Below are 23,122 nucleotides of genomic sequence, written 5' to 3' on the forward strand. Positions count from 1 at the left end.
GGGGCCGGGAATGGGGGCGGGGCTAAAAGGGGGGAGGGGCCACGGGGGGGAGCGGGAACGGGAGCGGGGGGGGGAGGGGGAGCGGGGTATGGGGGAGGGGCTAAAGCGGGGGAGGGGGGCGGGGCCTGGAGGGAGGGGAGGGGCCGAGGTGGGGGAGGGGCTGAGGTGGGGGAGGGGCGAGGCCAGGGAGCCCCGGGATGGGGGGGGGGAGGGGGGGGAGGGGCAGCGAACCGGGGGGGTGGGGGAGGGGAAATGGGGGGGCGGGGACTCCCCCTCCCCCCCTCCCCCCCTCCCTCCTCCACCCCCGGCCGCTTCCGGCGGCGGCGGTGACGTCACGGGGCGGGGGCGGGGCCCCGCGGGTCACGTGGGGGCGGCGGCGGCGCGAGCGGAGCGCGGGAGCGGTGAGGGAGGGGGGGAGGGGCGGGGGGGGAGGGGAATTTGGGGAGGGGGCGCGGGGGGAGGGGGCGGGGCTTGGCCTGGGGAGGGGGCGGGGCCTGCGGAGACGCGGCGGGAGATCCGGGGGGGTTTTGGCGGGAATTCGGGGGGGTTTGGCGGGAATTTGGGGGAATTTGGGGAGGGGGCGCGAGCGGGGGGCGGAGTTTGGGGGAATTGGGGGAGGGGGCGGGGCCTGGGGCCGGGTTGGGGGAAGGGGCGGGGCCTGAGCAGAGCCGGGGGAGTTCCCGGGGTGAGTTTGGGGGGGGGCGAATTTTGGGGGAATTTTGGGGGAATTTTGGGGGAATTTTGGGGAGGGGGCGGCCTGGGGGTGAGTTTGAGGAGGGGGCGTGGCCTAGGAGGAGTTTTGGGGTGAATTTGGGGAGGGGGCGAAATTGGGGAGGGGGAATTTGGGGAGGGGGGCGTGGCCTGGGGGAGTTTTGGGGCAAATTTTGGGGAGGGGGCGAATTTTGGGGCAAAATTTGGGGGCGGCGAATTTGGGGAGGGGGAGTTTTGGAGGGATTTGGGGAGGGGGCGATTTTGGGGAGTTCTGGTGCAAAATTCGGGGGAATTTGGGGAGGGGGCAGATTTTGGGGGAGATTTGGGGCAGGGGGCGAATGCTGGGGGAGTTTTGGGGGGAATTTGGGGGATTTTGGGGAGGGGGCGTCTTAAGGGGTGGGAATTGGGGGGGAATTTTGGGGTGAATTTGGGGAGGGGGCGAATTTGGGGCTGGGGGCGGTTTTGGGGTCACTTTGGGGGTTTTGCGGTAATTTGGGGTCGGGTTTTGGGGCTGGGGTCTCTGGGGATTTGGGGTCATTTTGGGGTCGGGTTTTGGGGTCACTTTGGGGGTTTTGGGGTGATTTGGGGTCGGGTTTTGGGGCTGGGGTCTCTGGGGATTTGGGATTATTTTGGAGAGATTTGGGGCAATTTTGGGGTCACTTTGGGGTTTTGCGGTAATTTGGGGTCGGGTTTTGGGGCTGGGGTCTCAGGGGAATTTGGGATTATTTTGGGGGGTTTGGGGCAATTTTGGGGTCACTTTGGGGCCATTTTGGGGTCGGGTTCTGGGGGGGCTTGGGGTCAGTTTGGGGTAATTTGGGGGTGGGGTTTTGGGGCTGGGGCCGATTTTTGGGGTCAGTTTGGGGCTTTTGGGGCCATTTTGGGGTGGGGTTTTGGGGAGGGGTCGGTTTTGGGGTTGGGTTTTGGGGCTGAGCCGGGTTTTGGGGTCATTTTGGGGTCGGGTTTTGGGGCTGGGTCAGGTTTTGGGGTCAGTTTGGGAGGTTTGGGGTCAGGTTTTGGGGCTGGGGTCGATTTTTGGGGTCACTTTGGAGATTTTGGGGCAATTTTGGGGTCGGGTTTTGGGGCTGGGTCAGGTTTTGGGGTGGATTTGGGACTTTTGGGGCAATTTGGGGTTGGGTTTTGGGGCTGGGGGCAGTTTGGGGTCACTTTGGGGATTTTGGGGCCATTTTGGGGTCGGGTTTTGGGGCTGGGTCGGGGTTTGGGGTCAGGTTTTGGGGTCAGTTTGGGGGGTTTTGGGGTCAGGTTTTGGGGTGGATTTGGGACTTTTGGGGCAATTTGGGGGTAGGGTTTTAGGGCTGGGGGCAGTTTTGGGGTCAGTTTGGGGTAATCTGGGGTCGGGTTTTGGGGCTGGGGTCGATTTTTGGGTTCACTTTGGAGATTTTGGGGCCATTTTGGGGTCGGCTTTTGGGGCTGGGTCAGGGTTTGGGGTCAGGTTCTGGGGTCGGGTTTTGGGCCTGGGGTCGATTTTTGGGGTCACTTTTGGGGGTTTTGGGGTCATTTTGGGGTTGGGTTTTGGGGCTGGGGCTTGAGGGTAATTTTGGGGTCAGTTTGGGGGGTTTGGGGCAGTTTTGGGGTCAGTTTGGGGAGTTTTGGGGTCGGGTTTTGGGATCGGATTTTGGGGCTGCGGTCGGTTTTGGGGTCACTTTTGGGGCAAATTTGGGGTCAGGTTTTGGGGCTGGGGTCGATTTTTGGGGTGGATTTGGGACTTTTCGGGCAATTTGGGGGTGGGGTTTTAGGGCTGGGGGAGGTTTGGGGTCAGTTTGGGGTTGGGGTTTGGGGTGGATTTGGGGCTGGGGGCAGCTTGGGGGTTTTGAGGTGGTTTGGGGGCTTTTGGGGGAATTTTGGGGTCAGTTTGGGGGGGTTTGGGGTAATTTTGGGGTCACTTTGGGGGTTTGGGGTAATATGGGGTCGGGTTTCGGGGCTGGGGTCTCTGGGGATTTGGGGTCATTTTGGGGTCGGGTTTTGGGGTCACTTTGGGGGTTTTGGGGTGATTTGGGGTCGGGTTTTGGGGCTGGGGTCTCAGGGGAATTTGGGATTATTTTGGAGGGATTTGGGGCAATTTTGGGGTCACTTTGGGGCCATTTTGGGGTCGGGTTCTGGGGGGGCTTGGGGTCAGTTTGGGGTAATTTGGGGGTGGGGTTTTGGGGCTGGGGCCGATTTTTGGGGTCAGTTTGGGGCTTTTGGGGCCATTTTGGGGTGGGGTTTTGGGGCGGGGTCGGTTTTGGGGTTGGGTTTTGGGGCTGAGCCGGGTTTTGGGGTCATTTTGGGGTCGGGTTTTGGGGCTGGGTCAGGTTTTGGGGTCAGTTTGGGAGGTTTGGGGTCAGGTTTTGGGGCTGGGGTCGATTTTTGGGGTCACTTTGGAGATTTTGGGGCAATTTTGGGGTCGGGTTTTGGGGCTGGGTCAGGTTTTGGGGTGGATTTGGGACTTTTGGGGCAATTTGGGGTTGGGTTTTGGGGCTGGGGGCAGTTTTGGGGTCACTTTGGCGATTTTGGGGCCATTTTGGGGTCGGGTTTTGGGGCTGGGTCGGGGTTTGGGGTCAGGTTTTGGGGTCAGGTTTGGGGGGTTTGGGGTCAGGTTTTGGGGTTTGGGGTCGGATTTTGGGGTTTTGGGGTCGGATTTTGGGGGTTTGGGGTCAGGATTTGGGGGTTTTGGGTGATTCGGGCTCAGACTTTGGGGGTTTTGGGGCTGGGGACGAATTTGAGGTGTTTGGGGAAATTTTGGAGAGTTTAGGGTCAGATTTGGGGGGTTTGGGGCCACTTTGGGTTTTGGGGCCAGTTTTGGGGTGATTTGGGGGTTTTTAGGGCCATTTGGGGGTTTGGGGACCATTGTAGGGCCATGTTTGGGTTTTGGGGCCATTTTGGGACCATTTTTTGGTTTTGGGGCCATTTTGGGGCCATTTGGGGTTTTTTGGGTCCCTTTTGGGCTCTGACCCCTCCCCTGTCCCCAGGAGGAGCCGGCAGCCAATGAGAGCGGCCTGGGCTGTGAGTGCTGCTGTCGCGACATGGGGACGGATATCGCGATATGGGGAGGGGATATCGCGACATGGGGAGGGGATATCGCGACATGGGGACGGATATCGCGACATGGGGAGGGGATATCGCGACATGGGGAGGGGATATCGCGACATGGGGAGGGGATATCGCGACATGGGGATATCGTGATGGGGGAGGGATATCGCGATATGGGGACAGGGATATCGTGATATGGGGATGATATTGGGATATGGGAGTTATTGTGACGTGGGGAGGGGATATCGCGACATGGGGACGGATATCGCGACATGGGGACGGATATCGCGACATGGGAGGGGATATCGCGACATGGGGAGGGGATATCGCGACGTGGGGAGGGGATATCGCGACATGGGGCTATTGTGATGGGGAGGGATATCGCGATATGGGGAGAGGGATATCGTGATATGGGGATGATATTGGGATATGGGAGTTATTGTGACATGGGGGCGGGGATATCGCGATATGGGAGGAGGATATCGGGGGAATCTGTCGGGATATGGGAGGGGATATCGTGACATGGGAGGGATCGTGATACAGAGGTGGGGATTCACGACATGGGGTCTGGGATATCGCGATATGGGAGGGGGATATATCGTGACATGGGGAGGGGTATCGCGATATGGGCATGGGTACATTGTGATATGGGGGGGTATCGTGACTGGGCCAGGCCGATATCGTGACAGGGCCGATATCGCGACGTGGGGCCGGTGTCACAGCCCAGGGGTTCGTGCTGGTGACACAGCTATCGTGACATGAATATCACGACATGGCTGTCATGACATGAATGTAGTGACGTGAATACCACGGCTATCGCGACACAGATATTGCGACGTGAATATCGCGACGTGAATGTCACGACACAGCTATCGTGACACGGCTGTCGCGACGTGACCGTCGCGGCACAAATATCACGACATGACCGCCCCCGTGTGCCGGTGTCGTGACTATCGCCACGCGCCGGTATCGCGACATAAACGCCGTGATGTGAATTGTGCAGCGTGGATATCGTGACAGGAGTATCGCGACACGGCGGTATCGCGACACGGGCGTGGTGGCAGGGGTATCACGATAGGGCTGTCGCAACGCAGCTATCGCGACATGCCGCTATTGCGTCAGGTTAATATCGCAATAGTCCGGGATCGCGCCAGGCTGATATCGCGATATATCTCTATCAAAACAGGCCAATATCGCGATATCCCTCTATCGCGACGGGCTGCTATTGCGACAGGCTGATACTGTGCTATAGCCCTGTCATGGCAGGCCCGGATCGTGACAGGCCGCTATCGCTATCATGACAGGCTGATATCACGATATACTTCTATGGTGACAAGCTGATATCGTGATAGGCTGGTATCACGATATCCCTCTATCTCACCAGGCTGATATCGTGATATCCCTCTGTCGTGACAGGCTGATACTGCAATACACATCTATTGCGACAGGCTGATATCGCGATATCCCTCCATCGCACTAAGCTGCTATCGCGATATCCCTCTCTCACGGCACGCTGATATCGCGATACACCTCTATTGTGACAGGCTGATATCGCGACAGCCTGGTGTTGTGACACATCTCTATCACGACAGGCTGGTATCATGATATCCCTCTATCGTGACAGGCTGGTCTCACAATGTACCGATGTCGTGACAGGATGGTATGGCGATATCCCCCTATTGCCATAGGCTGATATCGTGCCAGGCTGCTATCGCGATATCCCTCTATCATGGCACACTGCTATCGCGATATCCCTCTATCGCGACAGGCTGCTATCGCGATATCCCTCTATCATGGCACACTGCTATCGTGATATCCCTCTATCACGGCACACTGCTATCGCGATATCCCTCTATCGCGACAGGCTGCTATCGCGATATCCCTCTATCATGGCACACTGCTATCGTGATATCCCTCTCTCACGGCACACTGCTATCGCGATATCCCTCTATCGTGACAGGCTGCTATCGCGATATCCCTCTCTCACGGCACACTGCTATCGCGATATCCCTCTATCATGGCACACTGCTATTGCGATATCCCTCTCTCACGGCACACTGCTATCGCGATATCCCTCTCTCACGGCACACTGCTATCGCGATATCCCTCTCTCACGGCAGAGCAGCACCGTGCACACCCCCCAGGGTCCCCAGGGTGTGCAGCTCTGCTCAGAGCCGGCATCGACAACGGCACCGAGCGCTCATCGGGCGGCTCCGTATCGATAACGGCAATGTCGTTATCAATATCGTTATCAATATCGTTATCAATATCAATATCGTTATTGATGGCATCGACGAGGGTGCCAAGCGCTCATCGGGCGGCTCCGTATCGACAACGGCAATGTCGCTATCAATATCGTTATCAATATCGTTATCAGTATCAATATCAATATCGTTATTGATGGCATCGACAAGGGCGCCAAGCGCTCATCAGACAGCTCCCTATCGATAACGGCAATGTCACTATCGTTATCAATATCAATGTCATTATCAATATCGTTATCAGTATCAATGTCATTATCAATATCAATATCGTTATCAATATCAATATCGTTATTGATGGCATCGACGACGGCACCGAGCGCTCATGGTGCGGCTCCGTATCAATAACGGCAATGTCAATATCGTTATCAATATCAATATCATTATCGTTATCAGTATCAATATCAATATCAATACCGTTATTGATGGCATCGACGAGGGCACCGAGCGCTCATCGGGCAGCTCCGTATCAATAATGGCAATATCAATATCGTTATCAATATCATTATCAGTATCAATATCGTTATCAATATCGTTATTGATGGCATTGACGAGGGCACCGAGCGCTCATCGGGCAGCTCCGTATCAATAACGGCAATATCAGTATCGTTATCAATATCGTTATCAATATCAATATCAATATCGTTATCAATATCGTTATCAATATCAATATCAATATCATTATCAATATCAATTGATGAGGGCATCGAGCGCTCATCGGGAGCTCCGTATAAATAATGGCAATGTCAGTATCATTATCAATATCATTATCAATATCATTATCAATATCAATATCAATATCAATATCATTATCAATATTGTTATTGATGACATTGACGAGGGGAACAAGCGCTCATCAGGCAGCTTCATATCACTAATATCAATATCATTAATATCAATGTCAATATCGTTATCAATATCATTATCAATATCATTATCAATATCGTTATCAATATCGTTATTGGTGACATTGGTGAGGGCATCGACCGCTCACGGGCAGCTCCGTATCAATGATGTCAATATCAATATCAATATCATTATCAATATCAATGTCATTATCAATATCGATATCAATATGGTTATTGATGACCTGGATGAGGGGGTCGAGCCGCTCATTAGGCAGTTTCATATCAATAATATCAATATCATTATCAATATCATTATCAATGTCATTATCAATGTCAATATCAATATCAATATTGTTATTGACGAGGGGATTGAGCGCTCATCAGGCAGCTTCATATCAATAATGGCAATGTCAGGATCAATACCAATATCAATGTCAATATCAATATCAACGTCAATATCAATATCAATATCAATATCCTTATTGATTACATTGATGAGGGGATCGAGCTGCTCATCAGGCAGTTTCATATCAATACTATCAATGTCAATATCAACGTCAGTATCAATATCAATAATATCAATATCAATATCAATATCAATATCCTTATTGATGACATTGATGAGGGGATCAAGCCATTCATTAGGCAGTTTGATATCAATAATATCAATGTCAATATCAACATCAATATCAATGTCAATATCAATGTCAATAATATCAATATCAATGTCAATATCCTTATTGATGACATTGATGAGGGGATCAAATCGTTCACTAGGCAATTTCATATCAATAATACCAATATCAATATCATTATCAATATGGTTATTGATGACATTGATGAGGGGATCGGGTTGTTCATTAGGCAGTTTCATATCATCAATATCATCATCAATATCAATGCCAATATCAATATCAATATCAATATCAATATTGTTATTGATGGCATTGATGAGGGGATCGAGCACTCATCAGGCAGCTCCATATCATTAATATCATTATCAATATCATTATCAATACGGTTATTGATGACATTGATGAGGGGATCGAGTCGTTCATTAGTCAGCTTCATATCAATAATATCACTATCAATATCAATATCATTATCAATATGGTTATTGATGACATTGATGAGGGGATTGGGTTGTTCATTAGGCAGTTTCATATCATCAATATCAATGTCGATATCAATGTCAATATCAATATCATTATCAATATCAATATCAATATTGTTATTGATGACATTGATGAAGGGATTGAGTAGTTCATTAGGCAGCTTCATATCAATAATATCACTATCAATATCATTATCAATATGGTTATTGATGACATTGATGAGGGGATCGAGTCATTCATTAGGCAGTTTCATATCAATAATATCAATGTCAATATCAATATCAATATCAATATCAATATCCTTATTGATGACATTGATGAAGGGATCGAGTCGTTCATTAATCAGTTTCATATCAATAATATCAATGTCAATATCAATATCAATAATATCAATATCAATACCAATATCATTATTGATGACATTGATGAAGGGATCGAGTCGTTCATTAATCAGTTTCATATCAATATCAATATCAATATCAGTATCAATATCATTATTGATGACATTGATGAGGGCATTGAGCTGTTCATTAGTCAGTTCAATATTATTAATATTAATATTAATATTGTTATTGGAAATGCGGATGAGGGCATTGAGCTGTTCATTAGTCAGTTCCATATCATTAATATTAATATTAATATCAATATCATTATCAGTGGCCTGGATGAGGGCCATTAATCGGTTTAATATAGTTATTATTAATTAATATTAATATCAGATATTAATATATAATATAAGCAACAGTAGTATTAACTATATATAATATTTTAATAATAATTAATGAATATGTTATATAAATTGTTAATATTAATATTAACGATATTAAGCTGACTTTCAATGGTCAGTTTAATATCGTTAATATCAACATTAATATCGTTATTGATAACATGGATTAGAGGATTGAGCCTTCATTAATAAATTAATATCGTTAATATCAACATTAATATCGTTATTGATAACATGGATTAGAGGATTGAGCCTTCATTAGTAAATTAATATCGTTAATATCAACATTAATATCGTTATTGATAACATGGATTAGAGGATTGAGCCTTCATTAATAAATTAATATCGTTAATATCAACATTAATATCGTTATTGATAACATGGATTAGAGGATTGAGCCTTCATTAATAAATTAATATCGTTAATATCAACATTAATATCGTTATTGATAACATGGATTAGAGGATTGAGCCTTCATTAGTAAATTAATATCGTTAATATCAACATTAATATCGTTATTGATAACATGGATTAGAGGATTGAGCCTTCATTAGTAAATTAATATCGTTAATATCAACATTAATATCGTTATTGATAACATGGATTAGAGGATTGAGCCTTCATTAGTAAATTAATATCGTTAATATCAACATTAATATCGTTATTGATAACATGGATTAGAGGATTGAGCCTTCATTAGTAAATTAATATCGTTAATATCAACATTAATATCGTTATTGATAACATGGATTAGAGGATTGAGCCTTCATTAGTAAATTAATATCGTTAATATCAACATTAATATCATTATTGATAACATGGATTAGAGGATTGAGCCTTCATTAGTAAATTAATATCGTTAATATCAACATTAATATCGTTATTGATAACATGGATTAGAGGATTGAGCCTTCATTAGTAAATTAATATCGTTAATATCAACATTAATATCGTTATTGATAACATGGATTAGAGGATTGAGCCTTCATTAATAAATTAATATCGTTAATATCAATATCGTTAATATCGATATCAATATCGTTATTGATGACCTGGACGAGGGGATGACGTCATCTGTCAGTAAATTTAATCTCATTAATATTAATATTAATATCCATTGATTGATTACAGAGATGAGGGGATCGAGCCTTTCATTGGTCACTTTATTATCATTAATATTAATATCGCTATTAATGACACGGATGCGGGGATTGAGTCTTTCAGTAGTTTATTATCATTAATATCAATATTAATATTAATATCACTATTAATGACATGGACGAGGAGATTGAGCCTTTCATTAGTTTATCATCATTAATATTAATATTAATATCGTTATTGATGGCACGGATAAGGGGATCGAGCCTTTCATTAATCAGTTTAATATCATTAATATTAATATTAATTTAGTTATTGATTACCTGGATAAGGGGATCGAGCCTTTCATTAATCAGTTTAATATCATTAATATTAATATTAATTTAGTTATTGATTACCTGGAAGAGGGGATTGAGCCTTTCATTAATCAGTTTATTATCATTAATATCAATATTAATATTAATTTAGTTATTGATGGCATGGAGGAGGGGATTGAGCCTTTCATTAATCGGTTTAATATCATTAATATCAATATTAATATTAATATCGTTATTGATGGCATGGAGGAGGGGATTGAGCCTGTCATTAATCAGTTTAATATCATTAATATCAATATTAATGTTAATATCGTTATCGATGACAGGGCTGGGATTGAGCCTGTCATTAATCAGTTTAATATCATTAATATCAATATTAATATTAATATCGTTATTGATGGCCTGGAGGAGGGGATTGAGCCTTTCATTAACCAGTTTAATATCATTAATATCAATATTAATATTAATATCGTTATCGATGACAGGGCTGGGATTGAGCCTGTCATTAATCAGTTTAATATCATTAATATCAATATTAATATTAATATCGTTATCGATGACAGGGATGGGATTGAGCCTTTCATTAATCAGTTTAATATCGCTAATATTAATATTAATATCAATATTAATGTCATTGCAGATGACCTGGATGAGGGGATTGAGTCTTTCATTAGTAAGTTCAATATCATTAATATCATTAATATCATTAATATCAATATCAATATCGTTATTGATGACATGCATGGGGGGATCGAGCCATTCATTAGTTTAATATTAATGATATCGATATTAATATTAATATCGTTATTGATGACATGGATGAGAGGATGGAGCCTTTCATTAGGAAATTTAATCTCATTAATATCAATATTAATGTTAATATCATTATTGATGACCTGCGTGAGGGCATCGAGTCGTTCATTAGGAAATTTAATATCATTAATATCAATATTAATGTTAATATCATTATTAATGACCTGCGTGAGGGCATCGAGTGGTTCATTAGTTTAATATCATTAATATCAATATTAATGTTAATATCGTTATTGATGACCTGCATCAGGGCATCGAGTTGTTCATTAGTTTAATATCATTAATATCAATATTAATATTGATGTAATTATTGATGACCTGGAGGAGGGGCTGGCCCTGTCCATCAATAAATTTAATATCATTAATATTAATATTATTATTAATCTAATTATTGATGACCTGGGGGAGGGGATGGCATCGTCCATCAGTCAATTTAATATCAATAATATCAATATTATTATTAATCTAATTATTGATGACTTGGAGGAGGAGCTGGCTTCGTCCATCAATAAATTTAATATCATTAATATTAATATTGATCTCATTATTGATCACCTGGGGGAGGGGCTGGCCCCGTCCATCAGTAAATTTAATATCAATAATATCAATATTATTATTAATCTAATTATTGATGACCTGGAGGAGGGGATGGCCCCATTCATCAATAAATTTAATATCATTAATATTAATATTAATGTTAATATCATTATTGATGATATGCGTGAGGGCATCGGGTGGTTCATTAGTTTAATATCATTAATATTAATATTGATATAATAATTGATGATCTGGATGAGGAGATGGAGCCGTCCATCAGTAAATTTAATATCATTAATATTAATATTAATATTGATGTAATTATTGATGATCTGGGGGAGGGGCTGGCCGTGTCCATCAATAAATTTAATATCATTAATATTAATATTAATGTTAATATCATTATTGATGACCAGCATTAGGGCATCGGGTGGTTCATTAGTTTAATATCATTAATATTAATATTGATATAATAATTGATGACCTGGAGGAGGGGCTGGCCCCGTCCATCAGTCAATTTAATATCATTAATATAAATATTAATATTGATGTAATTATTGATGACCTGGAGGAGGGGATGGCATCGTTGATCAATAAGTTTAATATCATTAATATTAATATTATTATTAATAGCATTATTGATGACCTGGGGGAGGGGATGGTGCCGTCCATCAATAAGTTTAATATCATTAATATTAATATTGATGTAATTATTGATCACCTGGGGGAGGGGATGGCATCGTTGATCAATAAGTTTAATATCATTAATATTAATATTGATAGCATTATTGATGACCTGGGGGAGGGGATGGTGCCGTCCATCAATAAGTTTAATATCATTAATATTAATATTATTATTAATAGCATTATTGATGACCTGGGGGAGGGGATGGCGCTGTCCCAGAGGAAATGGAATTCTGGGATTCTGGGAATTCTCGGAATTCTGGGATTCTGGGATTCTGTGTATTCCGTGAGTTCTGGGATTCTGTGCCCGAACTGGGATCCATTCCCATGCCCAAATCCCTTTTCCCTTTTCCCCCTTTTCCCCTTTCCCTTTTCCCCTTTCCCTTTTCCCCTTTCCCTTTTCCCCCTTTTCCCTTTCCCCTTTCCCCTTTTCCCCCTTTTCCCTTTCCCCCTTTCCCCCTTTTCCCTTTTCCCCTTTTCCCTTTTTTCCCCTTTCCCCTTTCCCCTTTCCCTTTTCCCCTTTCCCTTTTCCTTTCCCCCTTTCCCCCTTTCCCTTTTCCCCTTTCCCTTTTCCCTTTTCCCTTTTCCCCCTTTCCCTTTTCCCCTTTCCCTTTTCCCTTTTCCCCTTTTCCCCCTTTTCCCTTTTCCCTTTTCCCCCTTTTCCCCTTTTTTCCCCCTTTTCCCTTCCGGGCCTGGGTTCAGCTCTCGGGGGCCTCTGGGGCCTGTCCCAGCCCCCCTGGGAATGCTGGGAATGCTGGGAATGGTCGGGAATGGTCGGGAATGCCGGGAATGGTCGGGACTGCTGGGAATGGTTGGGAATGCTGGGAATGGTCGGGAATGCTGGGAACGCCGGGAATGGTCGGGAATGGTCGGGAATGGTCGGGAATGCTGGGAATGGTCGGGAATGCCGGGAATGGTCGGGATTGCTGGGAATGGTTGGGAATGCTGGGAATGGTCGGGAATGCCGGGAATGGTCGGGATTGCTGGGAACGCCGGGAATGGTCGGGAATGGTCGGGAATGCTGGGAATGCTGGGAATGCCGGGAATGCTGGGAATGCTGGGAATGGTCGGGAATGGTCGGGAATGCTGGGAATGCCGGGAATGCCGGGAATGCTGGGAATGGTCGGGAATGGTCGGGAATGCTGGGAATGCTGGGAATGCCGGGAATGCTGGGAATGCTGGGAATGGTCGGGAATGGTCGGGAATGCCGGGAATGGTCGGGACTGCTGGGAATGGTTGGGAATGCTGGGAATGGTCGGGAATGCTGGGAACGCCGGGAATGGTCGGGAATGGTCGGGAATGGTCGGGAATGCTGGGAATGGTCGGGAATGCCGGGAATGGTCGGGATTGCTGGGAATGGTTGGGAATGCTGGGAATGGTCGGGAATGCCGGGAATGGTCGGGATTGCTGGGAACGCCGGGAATGGTCGGGAATGGTCGGGAATGCTGGGAATGCTGGGAATGCCGGGAATGCTGGGAATGCTGGGAATGGTCGGGAATGGTCGGGAATGCTGGGAATGCCGGGAATGCCGGGAATGCTGGGAATGGTCGGGAATGGTCGGGAATGCTGGGAATGCTGGGAATGCCGGGAATGCCGGGAATGCTGGGAATGGTCGGGAATGGTCGGGAATGCTGGGAATGCCGGGAATGCCGGGAATGCTGGGAATGGCGGGAATGGTCGGGAATGCTGGGAATGCTGGGAATGCCGGGAATGCCGGGAATGCTGGGAATGCTGGGAATGCTGGGAATGGTCGGGAATGCCGGGAATGCTGGGAATGCTGGGAATGCCGGGAATGGTCGGGAATGCCGGGAATGCTGGGAATGGTCGGGAATGCTGGGAATGCTGGGAATGCTGGGAATGGTCGGGAATGCTGGGAATGGTCGGGAATGGTCGGGAATCCTGGGAATGGTCGGGAATGCCGGGAATGGTCGGGAATGCTGGGAATGCTGGGAATGGTCGGGAATGCTGGGAATGCCGGGAATGCCGGGAATGCTGGGAATGCTGGGAATGGTCGGGAATGCTGGGAATGCCGGGAATGCTGGGAATGGTCGGGAATGGTCGGGAATGCTGGGAATGCTGGGAATGCCGGGAATGCCGGGAATGCTGGGAATGGCGGGAATCCTGGGAATGGTCGGGAATGCTGGGAATGCCGGGAATGCCGGGAATGCCGGGAATGGTCGGGAATGCCGGGAATGCTGGGAGTGCTGGGAATGCTGGGAATGCTGGGAATCCTGGGAATGGTCGGGAATGCCGGGAATGCTGGGAATGTCGAGAATGCCGGGAATGCTGGGAATGCCGGGAATGCCGGGAATGCCGGGAATGCCGGGAATGCCGGGAATGCTGGGAATGCTGGGAACTCCGTCATTCTTGGAATTCCCTGAATCCTGGGAATGCTGGGAACTCTGAGTTCTGGGATTGGCGACAGGCCGATATCGTGACAGGCCAATATCGCAACAGGCCGATATTGTGACAGGCTGATATCGCAACAGGCCGGTATCAGGGCAGGTCACTGTCGCCTATGTCGTGACAGACTGCTGTCATGACAGGCTGATATTGCAGCTATCGTGACAGGCCGGTATCACAACAGGCCAATATCACGACAGGCGGCCTCTTATCATGACAGGCTGATATCGCGACAGGCTGATATCGCGACAGGCCGATATCGCGACAGGCCGATATCGCGACAGGCCGATATCGTGACAGGCCGATATCGCCACAGGCTGATATCGCGACAGGCTGATATCGCGACAGGCCGATATCGCGACAGGCCGATATCGTGACAGGCCGATATCGCCACAGGCTGATATCGTGACAGGCCGATATCACAACAGGCCGATATCACGACAGGCCGATATCGCGACAGCCCCTCTCTCTCTCTCTCTCCCCCCCAGGCGCTGTCGCTGCTGCTGCTGCCGGGGCTGGGCCGCAGGGGGACGGTGACAACAGCGACGGCCACCAGGGCCAGCACCAGGGACAGCACCAGGGCCAGCACCGGGGACAGCACCGGGGCCAGCACCGGGGCCAGCACCGGGGACAGCACCGGGGACAGCACCGGGGACAGCACCGGGGACAGCAGGGCCAGCACCGGGGACAGCACCGGGGCCAGCGGGGGCGCCATGGAGGGGACACCCCCGGGGACAGCACCGGGGACAGCACCGGGGGGCGCCTGCGGCACCGGGAAGGGCACCGGAGGGGACAGAGCCGGGGACAGAGCCGGGGACAGAGCCGGGGGGGACAGCGGGGAGGTCTCGGCCGCCTTCGTCACCTGCCCCAACCTCAGCGTGGCCACCGAGCTGGCCAGGTGACACCAATGGGGACACTGGGGACACCGGGGACACTGGGGACACCGGGGACACCGAGCTGGCCAGGTGACACCAACGGGGACACTGGGGACACTGGGGACATTGGGGACACCGGGGACACCGAGCTGGCCAGGTGACAGCAATGGGGACACTGGGGACACCGGGGACACTGGGGACACCGAGCTGGCCAGGTGACACCAATGGGGACACTGGGGACATTGGGGACACCAGGGACACCGAGCTGGCCAGGTGACAGCAATGGGGACATTGGGGACACTGGGGAAACTGAGCTGGGCAGGTGACACCAATGGGGACACTGGGGACACCGAGCTGGCCAGGTGGGGACACTGGGGACACTGGGGACACCGAGCTGGCCAGGTGACACCAATGGGGACACTGGGGACATTGGGGACACCGGGGACACCGAGCTGGCCAGGTGACAGCAATGGGGACATTGGGGACACTGGGGAAACTGAGCTGGGCAGGTGACACCAATGGGGACAATGGGGACAATGGGGACACTGAGCTAGCCAGGTGGGGACACTGGGGACACTGGGGATGGCACTGGGGGACACTGAGCTGGCCAGGTGGGGACAATGGGGACACTGAGCTGGCCAGGTGACACCAATGGGGACATTGGGGACACTGGGGGACACATTGGGGACATTGGGCTGGCCAGGTGACACTGAGGGGACACTGGGGGTGGCACTGAGGGGAGGGTGGCACTGTCCCCAAGGGTGCCTGGGAGAGGTGACACAGGTGACACTGCCCTGTCCCAGGGGGTGACACACTCAGGTGACACAGGTGACACACGCAGGTGACACACTTGTGACACAAGGGGTGACACAGGTGACACTGGTGGTGACACACTCAGGTGACACACAGAGATGACACTCAGGTGACACACTCAGGTGACACACTCAGGTGACACACACAGTCACACAGGTGACACTCAGGTGACACCGGTGGTGACACACTCAGGTGGCACAGTCACACGGGTGACACGGGGTGGCACAGGGTGACGCAGGTGACACTCAGGTGACACAGGTGTCCCCTCAGGTCCCTGGTCCAGCAGCGTTTGGCCGCCTGCGTCAACATCGTCCCTGGAGTGACCTCGGTGTGAGTGGGGACAGCGCGGGGACAACGGGGACACTGGGGGGACACTGGGGGGACACTGGGGGGACAATGGGGGGACAACGGGGGGACACTGGGGACACTGGGGGGACACTGGGGGGACACTGGGGACACTGGGGGGGAATTTGGGATACTGGGGGGACAGAAGGGACCGGGACATTGGGGGGACATTGGGGACAGCAGGGACAGGGATAGGGGGACACTGGGGACATGGGGGAGAGAGGGGGGACAGGGACAGGGGGGACACTGGGGATGGGGGATAACGGGGACACTGGGGACACTGGGGACAGCATGGGGACATTGGGGACACTGGGGACAGAGGGACAGCATGGGGACAGACGGACATTGTGGGGGGACAGCAGGGGGATAGAGTGGGGACAGGGACAGGGGGACATTGTGGGGGGACAGGGACAGGGGGACATTGCGGACAGGGTGACATCACTGGGGACAGAGGGGACAAAGGGGGGACACTGGGGACAGAGGGACACCAGTGGGGACATTGGGGACAGCAGGGACAGGGATAGGGGGACATTTGGGGACAATGGGGACAGCAGGGGGACATTGGTGGGAGGACATTGGGGACAGTGGGGGAACAGTGGGGATGGGGGACGTTGGGGACAGCGCAACATCACTGGGGACAGAGGGGACAGTGGGCGACAGGGGGGATGGGCTAGGGGACAGCAGGGACATTGGGGGGACGTTGGGGACAAGGGGACAGAGGGGACAGAGAGGGGACAGCAGGGGGACACTGGGGACACTGGGGGATTGGGGACAGGGGGACAATGGGACAGACCAGGGACACCGGGGGTGACACGGAGGGGACAGGGGGACATCAAGGACATCAAGGACACTGGGGACAACGGGGACACTGGGGGATTGAAGGGGCTGGGGACAGTGGGGACAGGGCCCGGCGGTGCCACCACGGTGTCCCCAAGGTGTCCCCAAGGTGTCCCCAAGGTGTCCCCGATGGTGTCCCCAGGTACACGTGGCAGGGCAAGCTGGAGGAGGACAGCGAGGTCCTGCTGGTGAGTGACGGCACCGGGGCCACCGGTGTCCCCAAGGTGTCCCCAGGGTGTCCCCAGGGTGTCCCCGGGGTGTCCCCCAATGTCCCCAATCCCCCAAATGTCCCCAAGGTGTCCCCAAGGTGTCCCCCATTGTCCCTGATGTCCCCAGAGTGCCCCTGGGGTGTCCCCAATGTCTCTGAAGTGTCCCTGGGGTGTCTCCAATGTCCCCCCAGTGTCCCAAATGTCCCCAATCCCCCGATGTCCCCACAATGTCCCCATCGTCCCCAATGTCCGCCCAGTGATGTCCCCATTGTCACCCCTGATGTCCCCTCACTGTCCCCAATGTCCCCGGTGTGTCCCCAGTGTCCCTGATGTCCCAAAGGTCCCTGCTGTCCCCAATGTCCCCAATGTGTCCCTAATACCCGCAATGTCCCCCCAAGGTGTCCCCAGTGCTGTCCCCAGGCTGTCCCCCAATGTCACCAATGATGTCCCCCAATGTCCCTGAAGCGTCCCTGGGGTGTTCCCAGTGATGTCCCCACTGTCCCCAGTGTGTCCCTAACCCACCCAATGTCCCCAGTGATGTCCCCACTGCCCCCCAATGTGTCCCTAGTCCCCCCAGTGTCCCCCAGTGTCCCCAGTGATGTCCCCAATGGTGTCCCCAATGGTGTCCCCAATGTCCCCCAATGTCCCCAGTGATGTCCCCAGGGTGTTCCCAGTGATGTCCTCAATGTCCCCCAGTGTCCCCAGTGATGTCCCCAGTGATGTCCCCACTGTTCCCCAATGTGTCCCTAATCCCCCCAGTGTCCCCCAATGATGTCCCCAATGTCCCCAGTGATGTCCCCCAGTGTCCCCCAATGTCCCCAGTGATGTCCCCAATGGTGTCCCCAAGGTGTCCCCAATGTCCCCAATGTCCCCAAGGTGTCCCCAGTGGTGTCCCCAAGGTGTCCCCAATGTCCCCAAGGTGTCCCCAAGGTGTCCCCAATGGTGTCCCCAATGTCCCCAAGGTGTCCCCAGTGGTGTCCCCAATGTCCCCAAGGTGTCCCCAATGTCCCCAAGGTGTCCCCAGTGTCCCCCAGTGTCCCCTCCCTGTGTCCCCAGATGATCAAGACCCGCAGCTCCCGGGTGCCGGCGCTGAGCGACTTCGTGCGGTGGGGACGGGGGGGCCTGGGGGGGCCTGGGGGGGTCTGGGGGGAATTTGGGGGGGCCTGGGGGGGGTCTGGGGGTTCCCGGGTGGGATTTGGGGGGGGCCCTGGGGGTGGATTTTGGGGGTCCCGGGTGGGATTTGGGGGTTCCCGGGTGGGATTTGAGGGGTCCCGGGTGGGATTTGGGGGTTCCCGGGTGGGATTTGAGGGGTCCCACGTGAGATTTTGGGGGTCCCGGGCAGGATTTTGGGGGGTCCCAGGTGGGATTTGGGGGGGCCCTGGGGATGTTTTGGGAGTTCCAGGTGGGATTTGGGGGCTCCCAGGTGGATTTTGGGGCATTTTGGGGGGGGGGTCCTTGTGGGATTTGGGGGCCCTGGGGTTTTTTGGGGGGTCCCAGGTGGGATTTGGGGGGTCCCAGGGGATTTTTTGGGGGGTTCTGGGGGGGTTTGGAGCAGATTTTGGGGGTTCCCAGGTGGGATTTGGGGCTCTCAGAGGAGATTTTAGGGGGATTTGGGGGGTCCTTAGGGGCCCTGGGGGGGATTGAGGGGGAATTTGGGGGTCCCAGGTGGGATTTGGGGGTCCCGGGTGGGATTTGGGGGTCCCAGGGGATTTTTTGGGGGGTCCTGGGGGGGGTTGGAGCAGATTTTGGGGCTCTCAGAGGAGATTTTAGGGGGGTCCTTGAGGGGGAATTTGGGGGCCCTGGTGGGATCTGGGGGATCCTGGGGTGTTTTGGGGGTCCCAGACGGGATTTTGGGGGGTCCTGGCAGGGTTTGAGGGGTGAATTTTGGGGGTTCCCTGGTGGGATTTTTGGGGTCCCAGGGGATTTTTTGGGGGGTCCTGGGGGGGTTGGAGCAGATTTTGGGGGTCCCAGGTGGGATTTGGGGGTCCTGGGGATGGTGCTGGGGGATTTGGGGGCATTTAGGATTTAGGGGATCCCGGGTGGGTGTGGGGCAGATTTTGGGGGGTCCCAGGAGCGTTTTTGGGGGGTCCTGGTGGATTTTTGGGAGCCCTTGGGGGATTTTGGGGGGCTCTGGGGGGGATTGGGCAGATGTGGGGGTCCCAGAGAGGATTTAGGGGGTCCTGGGGGGGATTTGGGGTGAATTTGAGGGGTCCCAGGTGGGATTTTGGGGATCCTGGGGGATTTGGGGGGGTCCCAGGTGGGATTTGGGGGTCCCAGGGTGATTTTGGGGGCCCTGGGGGGGATTGGGGCAGATTTTGGGGGGTCCCAGGTGGGATTTGGGGGATCCAGAGGGGATTTTTGGGGGGTCCTTGGGGGATTTTGGGGGCGACTTTTGGGATTTTGGGGTTCCTGAGTTGGATTTTGGGTCCCCCAGGTGCCCCCACCCCTACGAGGTGCTCTGGGGGGATTTTGGGGTTCCCAGGGCCGTTTTTTGGGGGGAATATTTGGGATTTTTGGGGGGAATTTCTGGGATTTTGGGGTTCCTGAGTTGGATTTTGGGGGATTTGGGGTTTTTGGGGTTCCTCAGTTGGGTTTTGGGGTGACTGAGTTGGATTTTGGGGTGACCAAGGGCGTTTTGTGTCCCCAGGAGCCGCCACCCCTGTGAGGTGCCCGAGGGGGTTTGGGGCCCGTTTTTGGGGGGCATTTGGGGATTTTGAGGGGCATTTTTGGGATTTTGGGGAGGATTTGGGGATTTTGAGGGGCATTTTTGGGATTTTGGGGAGGATTTGGGGATTTTGAGGGGCATTTTTGGGATTTTGGGGAGGATTTGGGGATTTTGAGGGGCATTTTTGGGATTTTGGGGAGGATTTGGGGATTTTGAGCGGCATTTTTGGGGAGGATTTGAGGATTTTGAGGGGCATTTTTGGGGGGATTTTGGGGAGGATTTGGGGATTTTGAGGGGCATTTTTGGGGGGCATTTGGGGATTTTGAGGGGCATTTTTGGGATTTTGGGGAGGATTTGGGGATTTTGAGGGGGATTTTTGGGGGGATTTTGGGGAGGATTTGGGGATTTTGAGGGGCATTTTTGGGATTTTGGGGAGGATTTGGGGATTTTGAGGGGGATTTTTGGGGGGATTTTGGGGAGTATTTGAGGATTTTGAGGGGCATTTTTGGGACTTTGAGAGGAGTTTTTGGGATTCTGGGGGGGATTTTGGGGTTCCTGAGTTGGGTTTTGGGGTCCCCAGATGCCCCCACCCCTACGAGGTGCCCGGGGGGGTTTGGGGGTTCCCAGGGCCGTTTCTGGGGCGGATTTTTGGGATTTTTGGGAGGATTTGGGGGGTTTTGGGGTCCCCGAGATGATTTTGGGGTTCCCGAGATGATTTTGGGGTTCCTGAGTTGGTTTTTGGGGTTCCCGAGCTGGGTTTTTGGGGTTCCCGAGCTGGGTTTTTGTCCCCAGCTGCCCCCACCCCTACGAGGTGCCCGAGGGGGTTTGGGGGCCGGTTTTGGGCAGAATATTTTGGATTTTCAGGGCGGATTTTGGGGGTTCTGAGGGGGGTTTTGAGGGGGATTTTGAGGGGATTTTGAGGGGGGTTTTGAGGGGGGTTTTTGGGGATTTTGAGGGGGGTTTTGAGGGGGTTTTGGGGTGACCAGGCCTTGTTTCGTCCCCAGGAGCCACCACCCGTACGAGGTGCCCGAGGTGGTGGCGCTGCCGGTGGCGCAGGGGAACCCCCCGTACCTGCGCTGGGTGCGCGACAGCGTCCCCCCATGAGGCGCCCAGAAACTGCCCAAAAACAGCCCCAAAAACAGCCCCAAATCCCCCCATGAGGCGCCCAGAAACACCCCAAAAACTGCCCAAAAACAGCCCAAAACCACCCCCAAAAACAGCCCAAAATCCCCCCATGAGGCGCCCAGAAACACCCCAAAAACTGCCCAAAAACAGCCCAAAAACAGCCCAAAACCAGCCCAAAACCAGCCCCAAAAACAGCCCCAAAACAGCCCCAAAACAGCCCCAAAACAGCCCCAAAATCCCCCCATGAGGCACCCCAAAAACCACCCCAAAGCCAGCCCCAAATCCTCCCCATGGGACACCCAAAAACCAGCCCAAAACCAGCCCAAAACCAGCCCAAAAACAGCCCCCAAACAGCCCAAAACCACCCCATGAGGCACCCACACACACCAAAAACTGCCCAAAAACCAACCCAAAACCAGCCCAAAATCCCCCCCATGAGACACCCAGAAACACCCCAAAACCAGCCCAAAAACAGCCGAAAATCCCCCCCTGAGATGCCCAAAACCACCCCAAAACCAGCCCAATATCCCCCCCATGAGACACCCAGAAACACCCCAAAAACACCCCCAAAAACAGCCCCAAAACCACCCCAAAAACCAACCCAAAACCACCCCAAAATCCCCCGAGACACCCCAAAAACCAGCCCCAAATCCTCCCCATGAGACACCCAAAAACCAACCCAAAACCAGCCCAAAATCCCCCCCTGACACCCAAAAAACTGCCCCAAAACCACCCCAAAACCAGCCCAAAAACTGCCCCAAAACAGCCCCAAAGCCTCCCCTGAGACACCCCAAAACAGCCCCAAAAACAGCCCCCAAAACCAGCCCAAAATCCCCCGAGACACCCAAAAACCAACCCAAAACCAGCCCCAAAAACTGCCCAAAACCACCCCAAAACCAGCCCAAAAACCACCCCAAAAACAGCCCCAAAACCACCCCAAAAACAGCCCCCAAAACCAGCCCAAAATCCCCCCTGAGACACCCAAAAACCACCCCAAAACCACCCCAAAAACTGCCCAAAACCACCCCAAAACCAGCCCAAAAACCACCCCAAAACCAGCCCAAAAACTGCCCAAAACCACCCCAAAAACAGCCCCAAACCACCCAAAACCAGCCCAAAAACCACCCCAAAAACAGCCCCAAAACCACCCCAAAACCACCCCCAAATCCTCCCACGAGACACCCAAAAAAACCCCAAAACAACCCCAAAAACCGCCCCAGATCCCCCCCATGAGACACCCAAAAACCACCCCAAAACCACCCCAAAACTGCCCCCCCAAAACCGCCCCAAATCCCCCTGAGACACCCCAAAACCACCCCAAAAACTCCCAAAACCACCGCCCAACAAAACCCAAAATTCCCCAACAATCCCCCCAAAAATCCCCCCAAAATCCTCCCTAAACCCTCCCGAAAATCCCCCATAAATCCCCGAAAATCCCCCCAAAATTCCCCCTGGAAAAAACCCCAAATCCCCCAAAACTCCCCCCAAAAAATCCCAAAACCTCCCAAAAAATCCCCCAGCAATGCCCCCAAAAAACCCAAAAATCCCCCAAAATCCCGAAAAAAATTCTCCAAACCCCACCAAAAATCCCCCAGACCCCCCCCCAAAAAAAACCCCAAATCTCCCAAAAATAATAATAAAAAAAATCCCCAAAAACCCCAAAAATCTCCCAAAATCCCCCCCAAAAGTCCCAAAACTCCCACAAAAAAATC

At 51.3% G+C, this 23,122-nt stretch overlaps 1 protein-coding gene across 1 annotated transcript; it reads left to right on the plus strand.

Annotated features, from left to right (window-relative positions):
* The first annotated feature begins 344 nt into the window (after positions 1 to 344).
* LOC136570702 (protein CutA-like) lies at positions 345 to 22,505 on the plus strand. Its single transcript, XM_066571157.1, has 8 exons — positions 345 to 401; positions 3,678 to 3,711; positions 10,745 to 10,777; positions 15,030 to 15,439; positions 16,500 to 16,559; positions 17,554 to 17,599; positions 18,677 to 18,726; positions 21,290 to 22,505. The coding sequence occupies exons 2-8, from the start codon at positions 3,694 to 3,696 to the stop codon at positions 21,387 to 21,389; spliced, it is 717 nt and encodes a 238-aa protein (XP_066427254.1). The 5' UTR covers positions 345 to 401; positions 3,678 to 3,693; the 3' UTR covers positions 21,390 to 22,505.
* The last annotated feature ends 617 nt before the right edge of the window (positions 22,506 to 23,122 follow it).

Source organism: Molothrus aeneus, unplaced genomic scaffold (genome assembly GCF_037042795.1).
Source record: "Molothrus aeneus isolate 106 unplaced genomic scaffold, BPBGC_Maene_1.0 scaffold_35, whole genome shotgun sequence".
In the NCBI taxonomy this organism is placed as follows: Eukaryota; Metazoa; Chordata; class Aves; order Passeriformes; family Icteridae; genus Molothrus; species Molothrus aeneus.